At 41.2% G+C, this 17,896-nt stretch overlaps 1 protein-coding gene across 2 annotated transcripts in view; it reads right to left on the bottom strand.

The window, feature by feature from the left end:
* The window catches only part of UNC13D (unc-13 homolog D), a 2,023,528-nt gene that overhangs the window by 1,793,168 nt on the left and 212,464 nt on the right, over positions 1–17,896 (bottom strand). For both annotated transcript variants that reach the window (XM_069654742.1, XM_069654741.1), the window contains exon 2: positions 5,782–5,823. In XM_069654742.1, the coding sequence (XP_069510843.1) occupies positions 5,782–5,823 (42 nt within the window). The remainder of the gene's footprint in view (positions 1–5,781; positions 5,824–17,896) is intronic.

Genomic DNA, 17,896 nt, shown 5'->3' with positions numbered 1-17,896 from the left:
GATGTTTGCCTTTAACTTTAAATACAGTTTTTAAAAAGAAACTGTTCAGTAGCTATTGTTGGATTAGAAGCTCTTTTACTAAGCTTTTCAAATTTAAGGGTTACCCAATGTGTATCAAATGAGTCCAATATCACTTCTGACACCATATGTGAGGGGTCAGTAATGTGAGGCGGACAACTGCTTGTGTTTTTCTCAAGATTTGACATTTTATTAAAGAAAATGTTTGTAAATAAGTCCTTGCTTGTCCTACTCTATAAGGGAATTCCCTACATGGTCTAAAGACTAAGGGAATAACTGCTAACATACACAAACTGGCCCTCACACTAAACAACAAAACATTCAAAGGTAATCATAAACAACATACAAGAATAAACAATATTTAAGCAATATTTTAGATGACCTTCACTTGTGCTGTGTAGAACCCTTCCCCAGGTTTTTCCAAAGTCAACTCCCCAAATGTTCAACGGAAAAGAAAAGTCTTAAACCATTTCTCATCAGTTCTTCAAAATATTCAAAAGGAAAGAAAAGTCTTAAACCAGTTCTTGTAAATTCTAAGTCCACACAAGAGCTTATCAAACAAAAATCCACTGGTAACAATTCTTTAGCTTTCAGTTGAAAAGATCCCCTTCAAATTCCAGCCAAGAAAATAGCACCAATGGTAATCCTGGATGTGTTCTTTCCAAGATAATTTTCCACGGTTCAAAGAATAGTTTAACAACTTTTTCTTCTACAACATTACAGTTGGTTAAGACCTCTGCAGTATATTTGGTATAATTGTAAGGATGCTTCTCTTTGGGCTGCTTTCCTCTTGACAACCACCCTTCTACTACTGTTACCATGAAAACTGTCTCCTTTGTTCCACAGCATGCCACTTCTTCAACTAACCTCAATGTGACATCCACTGACAGTTTTATACACTACCACAGTTCAGGTACTTCTGCTTCAAGTTTATACTTTAGAATTGTTAGGCACATAAACACGAGGTAGTCAAGGCACTCTTCTTTTTTATGTTCCAATTAAAGGGCAGCAACTTTGCCTCTTCTGCCTTACTGCCACATGTATATCCTGATTCTACCCCAAGACAAGGGTTGGTCACCTATAGTTAACAGACTAGTGTCTTAAACATATAGGTCTTGTCTTGACTCTACAAGGACAAGGACCTCGTCCATATATTTGTATCTGCACTAGAGAACAGTGCCTATTAGACATGTTGAGGCCTTACTACAGTCTACCACCATCCTTTACTGCATGAAATTGTTGCAAACGAATTCTATGTATTTCTGCATTTGTTGCTTTCTGCTTTCATAATCATCAGTCTACAACTAATGTGTTCTCTTGATGTAGTACAAGTACATGTGAACACTTTTCACTTCTGTAAACGCTTTGCTGCAGAAGGTCTTTCGGTTCCATGTCTCCAAAAATGCTACCTGATTGTTCTCGAAAGCATGAAATTGTCACACCTTGATTATTGTTGATCAATGAACTTGTTATAATAAAATTACACTATGTCTAACACTTGTGCTTACATGTACGAATGAATGTGCGTGTAGCCTTTATCAATTTGGGGTCTTTTAGACTTTGACATAAGCTTAGATTAACGGTGACCTGTGCAAACACCATAATCCTCTTATTGAATAATAGCATACAGTTCTAATACTATGCTCTAACTATTGTCAGGCGGCTACCCATGTTTGTTACATATATCTACCCCAAGACTGACTTTCTCTTCACTTCAGCGGTTTTCAGCATTACAGATTATATTCTTACTCTTCTTTACAAGCACCCAGCTCCCTTCCTCAGGTTTGTTCACACCTTCTTTGTTCCAGTAATTACCCAGCACCTGTATTGTCACTTTTCCAGCTTTAGGTAACAATACCACACCTGTAACAGAAAATACTGGACCTTTCATAACCTTGCCGATAAGGTAGAAAGATCTAAATAAGACTTGTTTCACTATGGAAAAGGTTTGCCTCTTAGCTTGGGTAATGCTTGTTCTCCTTGTCAGTACAGCATCTGGAATTAAAGAATACATGTGCAGAATACTACAAGGTTCAGGCTTCAAAAGGAAAAACAGATTTAGGCACCCGTGACCACTCTTTGAGAGATCTTTAACCTTACAGGGTTGCAATTGAACACAATTGGCCCCACACGACCGTCCTTTGATGCTGCATTCACTTGTAACACTTGTGAAAGTCAACGTTAGTTTTTCGGAATGGTTTTGGCAGACGTTGCCTTTTTAATTAGGGACATGTCCACTACGGCAACATTAAGTTGTTCAACAATGGAAATAGTATGCCTTTCTTCTTACACAAACACTACGGCTCTCATTATTAGTGCATGTGCTCAGGGTAGTTTTTCACCAAAATACCTGGGGTAGCGGAAGTGACATCACATGGCCCTTGACCTCCGATGACATCACAGGAAGTGATGTAATTTGAACCCACCCCAAAGTGACATCACAGGAATCAATGGAACACGGACGTGTTGTCCCTGTGCTATCCTTGGTTGACAAAACAGGAAGTGGCATTAGATAGCATTGTTTCTAAGTACGCCACAAAAATATGGTTACGGTATCACTGTAAAGTGATATATATTTATAAAAGAATGGATCACTGTATGTATCATTAATATCAGCGCGTATAGGCCCATATTACCAAATGAATGTGAATGCAAGCAGACGTCCAAGGCCGAACGATTATGATGCGTTCTTATAAAGCACTTAGGCGCTTCATATAGAACAAATATGCATACAATATTACTCAACCTGTGTTGGTACTCATTTATCAACCTCAGCAGGATGAAAGGCTGAGTTGACCTTGCCAGGAGTAGACCCTGCAACCTGCAGATCACACACACATTACAGCAGCGAGCGCTAATCCCACAGAGCTATCTTAACAGCTATAGCTAAGCGCTGCATGCTGCTGGCCACATCCCAGGACCCTCAATTTAATTTTTTAAAGAAGAGGGTTTTTTCTTTCTTTTTTGTTTTAAAGGGTAGTAAGGAAGACCACAGGGGTAGAAAGTGAGACCTCAGGCGACCCCTAAATGATGTCCCTGCATGTGCTACATTTCCATTGTTAGAAAGGATTTCCAAGATTTGCAGAGTGAAACTGAACGCTGAGCTTCACTCATCGGCTCCAGGAACACTGCGGTTGCAGGCTGCATCACATTCCTGGCTTCTTGAACTTCTACTACTGATTTAGGCACACTTGGGACCCACACCCTTGTACAGCATGGGTGTCTTTGGTCCGGCCACGCCATTTGGGAATCTCCGTCACTCCTCAGTCCCTCGGCTTGCCTTCTGCTATGGGCCTTGGGCTTCCGCTCGATCACGGCTCTGAAATCACAACCACTTGGCGCACATGGGGGAAAACTCCACTCTCAGCACGTCTTCCTCTGTGCAACCACAGCAATGTAGGTTTTGAGATCAGGTCCCTCTCAAAACTTGTAGGTGAAATCTGCTGTCTCCACGTTCCGGCGTCCCTTCTGTGATCATAATTCCTCATGAATTGCCAGCCCCGGGCTCTTCTGCTAATACTTCTGTTGCCAGCCTTCCAACTCCTGTTCCAGCTCCCTCCTTCTCTCCTCTTCTGCTGCATCCTTTTATGCCTCACAATTAGTTTAAATTGTCTGACCCTTGAAAAGGCTGTTAGTCCTCTTCAGCCCTCTTTCTTGTCTCAGTACCTATAGGATTCTGGTACATGTAGTTCACTTCATCCAAGTTCGGTTTTTCTACTTCTTGAGTTTGGCAAAAATCCATAAAAAGGGCTAAGGGAGAGTTAAAAAGCGTGCATCACAGTCTTCCTGGTCTGTTCCTCCCACCCCCATGGGATCCTCCCGCAATACACCACCCAGGGGTCGGGATCAAAAGTGTCTGCCTTTCCCTGGTCACGAGAGGAAGGGTCCATACCAGGTTTCTGGGGAGAATTCCATCAGATTCTTCACAACAACCAGCATAATTAGATGGAATTCCCATACAACATTCCAGGTTCTTCCCAACAAACCGAGGTCCCTCCCTACCGGCCCTCCACATCTGCATAGAAAGATTGAAAAGAAATGTCAACTGGAGATGTCTGAGATGTGCTCCCACATGACAGGATTCTTGCTGCCAATTCCTTGCACACAGGATAATCAGCAATTTTTCTATCTTGATGTATTTCTTAATCTTACATCGCTAAACAATGACTACTGAATTTTTTCTTTTTCTATTTCCTTTTAGGCAATAGGAAAATGAACATTAACCCAAATCTGCAATAAATAGGTGTGCTATTAAGTCCTCAATTCCCTCTGTTACCTATGTGTGGGAAATCTCTTCAAGCACCAAATATGTGCCAAAGATAATATATAGCATGGCAGGGAGACCATGCATATTTTATTTACTTATTGAATTGTTTTTTATAACGCACCTAATACCGTACCTGAGTTCGGTTTCTAAGCACAGAATCCAGGATTTGAACCTCCGTTGCTTTGTGGTCTTGCTGCCAAGACCAGCGTGTTGTCCCTGTGCTATCCTTGGTTCACATATCCCTTATGTGCCCCCCAAGCAGCCACAATCATACTTTCAGCGCATTGGCCATAATAAGTTCACATATAGCCACCGACCAGGAGTGCATTAATTGTGTCAAAACTGCACTAGTTCAATGTGTGTGATTGGCATTCAGGGAGTTATGGGAGAGAGGGCTTAAGGCTGAAAGTGAAAGAACAACTACTACTGACAAAAGTGAGGTTTATTTATGCTTACACCAGAATTCTTCCATTACCTCCCAGGATGAATATTCCAAAGAAGGGGAACAATAGATAGACAAAGGTAAAAATCATAGCGCCAGCACCTTTTGTATAGTATTACAAATCAAGAAATACATTGAAAGAATTTAAAAGAACAGAGCCATAGGGAGCCTGGAGGCAGCAATGATTATATAGCACTGACAGAGAGGCATGACGTCACACATTTATTTAGGGTTCCTGGCACCTTCAAGCAGATAGCTGAGTCTTCTTTTACAGGGGACCGCTGGAGACATAACACAAATTACAGTCATTTGTGCATACCTGACCTTCCTTATGCCCACCCACACTTAGGCCCTGCGCTCACCCCTCTCACATACTACCCACCCTAAGCTTTGCAATAGTTTCTTGCCAACTGTGTTTATTGCAAGCACACTGATTGGGGGGGAGGGGACATTAAGCAAAACAGGCAAACACATATATTAAGTAATCATACGGATGAGAAATTGCATTTGTATTTATTTATTAGGAAACTGAATGTCATTTCAAACAGTGTGTGGACGGTGGGGAGGGAGTGGGAGATAGAGAAGAATAACAGGTCTGTTACCTATGTTGGTGGGTTAGAAGCTAAGTAGGAGGTAAAGTCATCATCATTGAGAGAGAAGGAGAGAGAATGGTTTGGGAGAAGGGGAAAGCAAGCCAGTAGGGTCATGGATAGTTGGCAAAGGCGTGAGAAACTAACTAGCATATAGACCAGAGTGCATTATCTGTCAACAAAACACAGTCCATGTACAGTACAAGATCATGTATGTGTTTCTTAAACTGCTCCCAGGGCAACAGCTAAAGCCATACAGGTTTGTATTTCTTTTTAGCTGCAAATTCAAATAAGTATTTGCTTCCCCATCTCAGGAGTTCTGAAATGTTTACATTTGTTCACTGCACTGACACTTTTCAATAGTGTCTCCTAGAGTGCATAGATGCCCTTCTGCGGCTAAGCAGAGGGTCAATTCCTTTTACCGGGATTTCATCTTTTTGCATGCTTCAGAAATAGTCCCTTACCTTGCTCCGGCTCAACCGGGAACCTTCTGAGATGCCTTCCATCTAAAAAAAAATAAAGGCATGTATAAATACTTTACATTTATATTGAAAGTCCCAAAGTTCTCTTCAGTAATGGTTCCATTGATGATCATCTTTGTGAACTGAATGTTTTCACTGCTCTTTATGCTCCCTTCTCCTCTCACTTCCATCTTACTACACTCACTCCTAAATCCTCCTCTCTACGAGCTTGGATTACACCTCTCATCTGCACCCTGAAAACAACAATGCAGAAAAAGCTTCGCACTTGGCAAAGGTCAAGACACTGCTCTGATATCTCACTGATCTTCAAAACTATTCCTCTACTCGTGACTCTGCCAAAAGTGACTTTATCTCTCTCCCATTTCGTCTCAATCCTCCCAACCCAAAAGTATCTCAACTCAATTTTCTCTCCCCTCCTAAACTCACCTGCATCTCTGCTACTCTTTCTGCAAATGGTCTTGCTCTGTGCTTTGCTTCTAAAATGTCTACCATTTACAATACCATTGCTACTTACCTTCTCTCTACTTCTCCTGCCCACTTTCTCCACTACTCCTACCCTCCTCTCCTGCTACTATGTCTTCATTTGCTCCCACCAACCCTGATGAGATTTTTGCTCTACTCCTCAAGGCTAACCCTTCCTGTGCCCCCAGTGACTCACTGGCCTTGCACATTGGGGCGCACATAGCTCCTAGTGTTGCTCCACATCTTGCTTCCCTTGCTATTGTCATCCCTCTCCTTAAGAAACCTCTTCTAGATCCTAACTGTCCTGCCATCTTTCGCCCTGTCTCTCTTCTACCACACTATTCCAATATTTTAGCGCCAGTAGTATTCAATCAACTCACTGAGTTCCTTGATACTCACAACCCCCAGGACCCTCTTCAATCTGGCTTCCGAACTCTGCATTCTACTGAGACAGCTCTCCTCAATGAACTTCATCTCTTCTGCTTGCCATTCAAACCTTTCATCTATTCTTATTCTTCTTGACCTCTGCAGCCATCAATACAGTCGATCATTCACACCGTCTCTCTACATGATCGCTACTTGGCATCAGCGAGAAGGCCCTTGCTTGGTTTGCTTTATACCTTGCCCCTAGACACTTTCAAGTGTCCTGGAATGCCTTATCGCCCCACTCACCCCCTTACTGTGGATATCCCCAAGTGCCTGTCCTTGGTCGACTTCTCTTCACTCACTATACTGCACGTCTTGCCACCCTGATCTCCTCTTACAGCTTTTCTATCAACTCTTTGCTGATGATCTTTTTCTCCCTTCACTCCCTATCCAACAAGCTGTTTTCAAAAATGTTAAAATGTTTCTCCATCATCAAATACTAGTTAGCATCTCACTCACTCATGCTCAACTCCACCAAGACTGAAGTTCTCCACTTCCCAGTCCAACAGGCTAGCTCTTCCTCACCTCTCTTTCCCTTCTCTCCCGACTAACTTCCTTACTCTGCTTCCGCTCATAACCTAGATGTCATCTTCGACCCATCACACAACTACTTGCTCTTCATCTCCAAATCTGCCATTGCAGCCAGACTCAACCTTCTCAATGTCAGAAATATTTGTCATCTTCGTCCTTTCAATACTAGTGAACAGATAATCTACTCCTTAGTCCTTTCTAGATCTAACTACTGTGCCAGTCTCCCCTGAGGCCTTCCCAACTATGCTTTTTCACCTCTGGACAAAGTCCTCAGCTTCGCGGTCCAGACAATTTTCAACCTTTCTCGCTTTACCTCTACCTCCTCTGCCTTTTGACATATTGGTTGGCTATGTATGAAATAAAAGGCTAAGTATAAACTTCTTCTCATCATCTACAAAACTATCCATGGACTCGCCCCATGCAACTAATCTGCTCATCTTACTCTGCTCATCTACACCCACATCCACTAGCAGCCTGTTCCTAGGTCATTCTGTCCTATCCTCGTCCCTGGTTTCAAGTCACATTTTCTCACCCCATTGTAAAGGACTAATGTCTTCTGCTCTGTTATCAATGGTAAATTTTTTTTATTTTTTTATTTTTTTATTATTATTTGTTTGGTTAATACAATCAACCTTTCAAATTTTCAACATACAAAAGAATTGCATTTCATGATTATTTACCAACAGATTTATACAAGAGCAGCAGCACGTGCAGTAAATGGATTCAACAATCAAGGCTGCTCAATTGATACTCTTTTTGATATTCAATAGGATTTGACTGAAGCTTATAGCATTTAGCAGGAAATACAGCATCCAAAAATTGTATCGTGGCTATCTTTATGGCTAGCTTAGGTGATGAAAAGATGAATTGCCACAGATCTTTGTATATATACCTGTTTTGGTCTTCCAGATAATTTTTAAAATATAGCATACGAGTGGCCGCCAGTTGAGGGCAGTACACTATACAATGTTCCAAGGTCTCTTTTTGGTCTAAAACTTTACAAAATCGGCAGTAATTATCAGCCTTCGGGATTAAGTTTCTACGAGACAGGACTTCTCGAGTTGGCCACAAATTCAGACGAAAACGAAGCAGCTTTTGACGTATTTTAGAGCATGGGAATTTGAGCAAATAATCAGCCATAACACTATGACGTTTATGACCAAATAAATTTCGTTTGAAGTCTTTATAATTTAAACATTTATTTTGGTTGGTACACCAATCATAATGTTGAATTTTTTTCCTTGCACTGCTTTCATTTGTTAATAAAAGCTCCAGCGAAATTGATGCATCAGCTAGTGCATTTAAAGTTGCCTTACACCATTTTTGGGTGAACATTCGATCTCTGCTTAATAGATGGACAGCCACTTTGCCCAAAATGTCTGTACGATTAAGAGAAAGAAGACATTTTCGGAGAAATGCACAGTATTTCCAAGTGACGTATGAGAAGATGGAAAGAGAGCCCAGTTCAAACCTTATCAATGGTAGCGGGGTGCTTGCCGGCAAATGTAGTACTTGCTTCCAGAAGGCCGATTCCAATCTATCCCACCAAAGTTCTTTTTTGGGGGCTTGGGCTTCTGACCCATAAGTTAAGATTGGAAGGACTTTCTGCATATAGAAAGTTACCACATGTTTTATTGTAAATTTGCCGAATTTACCCATTAGTATTTTGGCCTGTGCAACTAAAGTCTGTAGTTTGCCCTTAAGTTCAATATCTTCACTGGGGTTTGCAGGGGTGTCGGTGATCAAAATCCCCAAATATTTATATATGGATACCTTGTCAAGGGCAGAATTGTGCAATTTCCATCTAAATGGTTTGACTTTCGCTCCCAAGTGCCATTTGCAAACCATTATTTGTGTTTTATTCATGTTTATATTTAAGTGGTTTGTATCTACATACGATTCCAGACCATTTAAAAGATTTTGTAAACCACTTTGAGTTTTTGAAATGAGGATCAGGTCATCTGCATAAAGGAGATATTGGATTTTGGTCAAACCCATTGTCGGAGAGTCACTGCTTATCTGCTTGAGAGCAATACCCAAATCAAAGATAAAGAAATTGAATATAGAGGAGGCCAAGATGCACCCCTGTTTCAATCCTCTGTGTGTTGTGAATTTGGCCGTCAAATCGCCCCCCAGAGCAAGTCTCACCTGCATGGTAGTATTTGTGTGAAGGAGAACTATTAATGATGTCAGAGAAGAGGGACAATTGTGTTTGATTAATTTTGAAAATAAAAGCGCTCTGTCGACTGAATCAAAAGCGACTTTAAAGTCAACAAAGGCTAGAAACAAAGACTGTCTCTGAACAGTATGCTCGGAAATAAGTGTATTTAAGGTAAAAATATTAGGGATAGTACCTACTTGTGCCACAAAGCCTGCTTGAAAAGGATCGTTAAGTCCAGCCTGCATGGTCCATTTTTGAAACTCTCTTAAAATTAGACGAGAGAAGATCTTACCGGGGGCGTCCAATAACGCTATGGGTCTGTAACATGTAGGATCTTTCCTGTTCCCTTTCTTAAAAATAGGAATAATTATTGAGTGAGTCCAGGAAGGGGGTAAAGTTTGCGTTTTTATAATGATAGAGAAGATTTGAAATAGTATTTTGGCCCAGATTTCTGGATGATCTTTAAACATTCTGTTAGATAGACCATCAGGGCCGCAAGCACCAGATCGACTGGACGTCTTAATAAACAGGCGAATATCGTCCAAGTCAAAATTTAGATGAAAATTCGTCGTGAACTTGTCAGATAATGGTGCAGAACCCCCTTTTGGAATACTGTATAAGGCTGAGAAATGGGAAATCCAGTCTGCCTCGGTGACTTCATTGGCTTGTACTATTACCTGTGGCCCAATAGTGGCATGATTGAGCAGGGACCAGGTGTTAGCAATGTTCTGGCTTTGAATAGTGGCCAATAACAGTTGGCTGTCAAGATGGTATAATGTGGCATGCCTGGATTTAATCCAGTTTCTGTAACTGGTTTTAATTTTTGTTAGCTGACTATGACGCATACTATGAGGTAATTTCATGGCTTCCCTTTTTTGAAGTCTGAATAATCTCTTATGATTTCTGACATCCAAATTGAAATTATGAAGAAAGGAAGGACGGGTCTTAGATTTAAATAAAGTGCTCGGCAATACAGGTCGAAAAACTTGAATCATGTCAGAATAACAGATGTTAGAATTTACCACGTTCAGTTGGATTTTGTTAGCTTCGTGATTCAATTGTATGTAAAAGCCATCTAAAGCTTTGTCCGTCCATCTTACTTTGTTACCTGCATTATTAGAGGTCAATTGAGAATGTTGATATTTATCTCTCTGTGAGTTTGGGACACCCTTAAACAACAATTTGGCCGTCAGTTGATTGTGGTCACTCACATCAGATTTTATAATTTCGAAGTCTATCACATCAGAGAAACAACTAAGATTCATGTACATATAATCTATGATGGAGGAAGACTGCCCTCTATGCCACGTTGAACCCGGGGGGATATCGGATTTAAACGCACCATTGAGTCTAAAAAGATTGTGATATTTTACAAATTGTAACCATTTCTTGGTTCTAAATTGGGTATTTGAGGTTTTCCCAGCTATACAATCCAAATTTAGGTCACCAGCAATCAAAATTTTGTGTACTGTATTGTCTAGACAAATGAGGCTGATCATATCGCTCAACGTATTCAGAAAGCATTCATCCGTTATCCCCGCCGGATTCCAGTATACATTTATAATGGCATACGAGGTGGCAACCAAATTGAGCCGGGACATTTGAATAAAGGGATTGGGTGATGACCAAGAAGTGAGACTGGTATTGGTGTTCGCTTGAATGGCTGTTAATAGACCACCATATGGTCTACCACAAGTACTCTTACTAGCAGTGTTCATTAAAACATCATGTGTGTCCCAAATTGGCGTGTTGGTCAGCCAGGTTTCCTGTAACAGTATCAGATTGAATTTGCTTAGTAAACTCAGATCATTATTCAAGAGGTGAGAGAAACCTCTAGAGTTCCAACTTAAACATGTAAATTCACTTGGGGTCAGAGCTTGATCTAGTTATTGTTGGCATTCAGATCCTATAAGAGCTCTAGAATCTTTAAACCCATGAGAATGACTTTCATGTGTAACATGTTTTGACTGACTCAGGAAGTGTTGCTGTTGAGCAACCTGTGGATTAAGATTGAAATCAGAATATACTTCGAAACCAAGATCGAACAGATCCTTTCTTGCTAACCATATTGCGTTTTGGATTACACGAGATTGCATCCAAAGTCTCACAATATGTAAGTTAGAATTGTCAAAAAAATCTACTAATGTTAAATCGTTCGAACTAATATCCTCAAGTGCCACTATGTCTGCAAAGATATTCAGAATAGAGTTTCTGTTCAGGACGAACTGCTTATATGGCAACGATCTACATTTTAGGACTAGACAGAAATTAGCTAAACGTTTTGGAGGGGGGTGAATGGTACTGGATTTGTTATTGGAATCCAAAGAAACCGAGTGACTAGAGGTAGGTTTTTTGTCACTAGTTAAAGCTGTACTGGGTGACATTTGAAGATCCTTAGAAATCGCGGCTTTAAGTAGGGTGAATAATTCAGGGACGATTTCAGCCAAGAGTGATCTCCCAGACTTATCAGATAAGGGCATGGGCAAAATATTAGTTTCAGAACAATGCTTGATAGAAGATGCCTTGGGCTCGCTAATGGCAGACAGTGGGTGACTCGCAGGTTGACGATTTTGTTCAACGACGGTCTTTACCTGTTTGTTCTGAATTGATTGAGTTACAGGAACAGTCTCATGTTTGCGAAAACCCTGATCTGACATATAGGCATCAACAGCCCGCCGAAGTTCCATGCGATGGAACTCTGATGAAGGACTGCTTACTTTAGAGGATGAGGGATTCGGGGTAATATCTCTTTCATTTAATGGTATAGGGTTTAATAATTTAGGTGCATTAATTGCTGTCACCAGAGCATCCAAAGGGGCATAAGACGGCACAGTTGGCGCACTCTTGGAGTTATTAGTCAGGGAAATGGTCGAGGTGCGCAACAAAGCCATTTGTTGATATTTTTTTGATACTGCTGAAGCAGCAATTAAAGCATTTTTTTTAGGCAAATGAATCTGGCGAATAAAATTTTTAGTTTTGGATGCATGGTCTAGATTGGTGATCGTTTGATTTTTTGTTTTTTTTGTTTTTATTATTTTTGACCCCGCCCTCTTGATAGGAACCCCCTTACCAGCACCTGTCTGCGCTCTATCTGTGAATATTTCGTAAGGGACATTAGCGGTTGATGAGGTGCCAGAGTCAGTCTGAGTGGAGGGTTGACCTTGTGCAAAAGCACTTGGACAAACCACGGGGCTGTGAATTATGCCTTCAATGTATGGGACGGCAGAATATAAAAAAGATTTGGGTGGTGTACTATGTTCAGTATGATGATTCACCGAAGTTTGCAATGGTCCAGAAGTTTGGGTACCTAAAGAAGCTTTCAATACTACAGGCATATCACTTGGTTCACATACTTTCTGCACATTAGCATATTTAGAAAATAAAATAGGTGCATGCTCCTGCCATTCCAAAATTTTGTCTAATTTTTGGGTATGTTCAGTGGACTTATCTGTCCACGAGTCAAATAGTTTTGTTAATGTTTGGAGTGAGGTGTGCATGGCAGCTAATGTCAGGTTGACCAAGTTTTTATTTGTCATTTCTGAGTCCACCTTACATGATAAAATTGGGGATTGTAGATGTTGTCGTGGGGTGGGAGCAAGATAAGAAGCATCAATAGCAGAACAATTTGACTCACAATTTGAGAACATAATGGGAGATTCAGAAAGACGAGGAGAAACGTCCACAGAAAGTAATTTGGAAGACAGGTCAGCATGACTCAAATTTAAATTTGCAGTAACATTTTTTGCTGCAGCAATAGGAGTTTGAGCTCCTGCAGGTGGAATGGGAGCAGAAGAAGGTATGTTGTGTAATAGTATGCTATCCGAAAGGGAACCATATTGAACCGGCCCAGGCAAATTAGGTGTTGCTAGCTTGGTGACTATTGGCACATCTTTGGTATCATTACACAAAACAGGATGAACATTTAAATCAACAAAAGTTTGATCATGAACCATATGAACCATAGGCAAAGGTTTTGGGAGACTTAAAACTTGCGGCTTTGCGCATCCTTTATAAAATTGTCGAATGTCCTGCAAAGGAGGCCCGAGAGGAACAGCCTTGCGACCTCTGCGCGTTCTGCTGGCTATTGGCGTTGAGCACAAAGACAGTGGTGGATGTTGTACAGTTAATGCTATAGAATTTCGTGAGCACGAGTTGCGTGCCAATTGAGATTTTGGGGGCAAGGCCATTGTTATTGACGGCAATCTTGACTGCATGATAGAAAAGCTGGTCAGTAAATCCTGTAAGTTTGATTATAAATGCAAAATAAAACTAATAAAAGCAGTCCACAAATCACTTTTAAGTGTTATTAAAATCCTTCGAGTGGTGCGCCACTTACCAGAGCACCTCGATATGCAGGCTCTGCAGTCTCTATATTGCAGTCCGCTGCCGCCCACGCCAAACAGCCAAACAGCACCAGCCCTTCTACCACCAGGGCTTACGCCGCGAGGGTGACCGTGTCGGGAAGATATCCTTCCTTCCCAGTCACGTGATCCAACACGTGACACACTGAGGCTCCTCCCCGCTCTGGCAGCTGTGTGCGGGCTCTAGGCGGCAAGAGCGGAATGCTCGCAGTGCGGCCAATTCAAGGCAGGGACAAATGGAAATGCTGCTTCGGTGCTTTCCAAAATGCGCAGCTCGTCCCCAACAGTACACAATGGTAAATTGAGTATGTGTTTTATGCCAAAAACGCATTGCTTTCCCTGTGGCTTTTAAAAATAAATAAAAGAAAATATTTGAATACTACAACTTTTATTGTTTTATTTCAAGGTTGTTTGTATCTGTAAATACTTTGTTTTCTCTGGAAAATTCCCATGCAAGCAGCGGAGAGCAGAATTTATATGATTTCTTATTAATTTGATGCTCACTCAAGAGCTCATGGAAGCAAGAAAAGAAAAAACCTCAGAAACTATGAATGTAGACTCTGTGAAGGGAAAAGGGAGACGCTGTTCCACTTGACCTTGCTATGTCCCGATTTAAAGCAGCACAGAAGTAGATGGTTGGGGACATTTTTCTCGCAATTCACTACGAGGTCAGTAGAGGACTGGTGGTCAGCTTTACTTCAAGGTGAAATCATTTCATTAACTCTTGCCCTGCTAGCATTCTTGAAAGAAGTGTTTGTAACGATAGACAAAATATTGCTACAGAAGGTGTCCGTTGATTAATCAAGGGAAGCAAGGACCTTGTGGAACCCATGCAGATTTTTCTGAAATGTTATTATGTTTGTTTTCACTGACCTCACTATGCTTTTAGCTAATGAAATGGAATATCCTTTTGTTTTGTTTTGGACTTGGTTTTTCAGGTTTCCTGTGTCTTTATTTCGTTCTTTTGATGTTTTACTGTTTTTCTGTGACATTCTGATAAATAGCTTAAGGTTTATAATTGTAAAACCAAATGCTAATAAAATAAAATAGAAAGAACTAACAAATTCTTTGTTTTCACCGTTAGTCAGGGTTTCCAGTCTCAGAGGAATTAGTTACAGAAGCTAATCACTGTGTAGCCTGTCAAGAGCACAAAAAGGAGATTACAGAAGCAAGGTTAATGGCATTGCAGTTACAATTCAAGGGCCAAGGGACTGCAGGGAAATGCGCAAGGGCTGAGGAAGGCTCAAGAGAGAGGTACTATGATTGTTCCGGGTTTAACAACTAACAGCAGCACTGCATCAAATTATTGAAAGCAGGAGGGTCAATAAAAGCTTGGATGCCCAAACTGATTAGAGCAGAATTTTTCACCCTCAATCCCTAATGCAACACCGTTCTCCAAACCAAAAGCACCTGTTTTTTCCCCGCTGAACACCTTATCACAGGAATGTTCTTGGAGAGCATAACTTTGTCATGAGTAATGAATGCCCATTTGTGAAGTGTTAGAGGGAAAACCCCATATGATGTCTCAGGCACTGGGGCTAGCAAATCTGCCCTCCGAGCTGAGGACTTTCACACTGCTCTTTCTTCCACCTTTGTTAAAGCTGTTGGAATTTCTAATCAACCTGTTATGCACCTTGTGAACTAACCATATTTCTGTTTTGCTATGTCTGATCACTAACAAATGTCTCTTTTAAATACTTTACCCACTGTTAATTTGCTAGGCGAGATGTCCTACGTAACCTAATCTGTACCATCTACAGTACACTGGATGGAGAATGTCTGGATGTCCCCTATACAAAGAACACAGAAATCGACCTTGCCTCTGCAGGAGGGACCATTTACACCTATTATCTCAGCGAATGTGAACATTACCCATTGCTCTCCTAAGCCCCAGAGTGCCTGTGGTCCCAACATGATAATGAAAGAGGGTGCTTACAAAACATACAGCCCATGAAAATATGAGTAAATCCCTCAAAAACCCTCTTGAAAATTCCAGCGGCACCTATGCCCTGAAGCAGAAGAATGACTAGAAACTGTTTATAACTCACTATTACAACAGGGAATTGCTGCCCAGACTTTGGTGCACCCACATAGTTCTCCCATCCTGCATGCAAAAAGCATGGGAAAAATACATATTGATTTGTGCAAGACTTACATGCTGTGAATTCTGTAGTATTGCCCCCCTTAATAGTAGGTCCTAATCCTGACACTATTCTTTCCTGCATACCACCTGTAACAACTTCCTTCACTGTCACAGACTTTTGCTCTGCCTTCTTTGAGTCGCCTTTTTTATACCACAGACTGCAATACACATAGAAAAGGATTCCTCAGAGGTTCACTGAATCTCCCACCCCTTTTCTTCTCAGGTACTTAAAAGCGCCTAGACGTCATCATATTCGCAGGGAACTTAGATGAAGCTTTTTCAGCATGCAGGTAACTTACATTTAGCTTTACTCTAATGATGCATGCAAAAAGGATATAACAGGGCCAACAATTGCTTTAGCTATTAAAGGAGACAAAACCTTCAAACAGAAAATCAACATATGTCAACAAAAGGTATATTATTTATGCAATGATATTTCTGCAGACACCCAACATTTGACATACACCCATGTTGCAGCTATTATAAAAATCCAAGACCTACCACTATAACCCATATGCAATCTATGCAAGGAACTGCAGGATATTGCCAAAAATAGAATAACTTTACAATGCCATATTTAAACCATTGCACAATCTCATGCATTTCAATACATGTGAATCTTTACAGTGGTTATCAGAAGCCGAATGAGCATTCAAGATTATAAAACTCTACTGCACCAATGCTGGGCCTGCCTGGTTAGGCAGAACTTTTCACATTCTTCAGCCAGCACCAAGATGGTTTTGCTTTAGCTGTACTCGCATAGAAACCACATGATATACACCACCCACTAGCTTATTACAGCACTGCGCTAGGCACTGCTGCCCCTGCAATACCTTCCTGTCATCAATATTTAGCAACTGACACTCTGGCAGTACAATTATCAGAATGCTTAGTTTTTGGCTCACCTCGGACTGTCACAATACCACACACTGTTAATGCTTTACTACTCAAAACAAAAAAAATAGCATATGACTACTTGCAATTTACTAAGTACAAGCTGATCCTATGGAATTATTCTCATATTACTTTGACTTGCTCTCCTGTCATAAAGCTTGCATCACTATTTTCAAGCCCTGTTGATGGAGAACCACATGATTGTATTTTTGTCCCTGCCAATCTCGCGCAACTTTGAAGAGACTTTCGTGGCGCACCTTTGCAGAATTTTGAGCTCATTTATTTCCTTGGGGGCGGGGGGAGGAGCTCATGCTTTCAAAAATATATAGTTCAAATAGTTGCTCAAAATGCTGTATGTTCTTTCACAAACATAATAGAAAATGCACATTTATCCAATGTGTTCTCAGCTCAAGTAGCAGACGTTACTGCTTTAACAAGGCCACATCCACTAGCTGCGAATTAAACAGTCACCATATACACTAATTCCCGCTAAGCTGAGTCAGCCCAATGTCCAACTGAAGTCCACAAGAGACTCCTCTCCGAAAACCAAACAAAAAGAAATTGCCACATCCCAGCAACACCAGGGACAAAATCAGAGAGATCAACCACTGATGGACTAGGCGATGAGATGACGAGAGCATGTATCATCACTTCTGGTTTGTAGCTTAACTTTCTGTCTATAACAACACTTCCTGTAGCCATCTGGGTTTGGTAACATCACTTCCTGTGGCCACTGAGACCAGTGACATCACTTCAGGTGACCATCTTGGTTCGGTGACATCACTTCATTTGACCATCTTGTGCCGGCCCAATCTCCAGCTGAAAGGCCACAGCAGACTCTTCTAGGAACAACAAAAAAGAAGAAATCACCTCATCCCAGCAACACCAGGGACAAAATCAGAGGGACCAGCCAGTGATGGACTACACGATCAGGTGACGGAAGTGTGGGTCATCACTTCTGAATTACATTGGGGCGTCCAGCTAAGGGCGGAACAGTGAAGGGTGAAGACCAGCCATTGACAAGCCTCTTTGCTTTTGAGCCTTTGCTTTTGCCTTCCTCCCTGAGGCACTTTCCGGTACTCACCTATTATGAATTCACTCCTGCTGCTCTTCCTACTC

The sequence above is a fragment of the Ambystoma mexicanum genome, chromosome 3q (genome assembly GCF_040938575.1).
Source record: "Ambystoma mexicanum isolate Mex_15411 chromosome 3q, UKY_AmexF1_1, whole genome shotgun sequence".
Taxonomy (NCBI): Eukaryota; Metazoa; Chordata; class Amphibia; order Caudata; family Ambystomatidae; genus Ambystoma; species Ambystoma mexicanum.
This window is presented reverse-complemented; position numbering and strand designations above follow the sequence as displayed.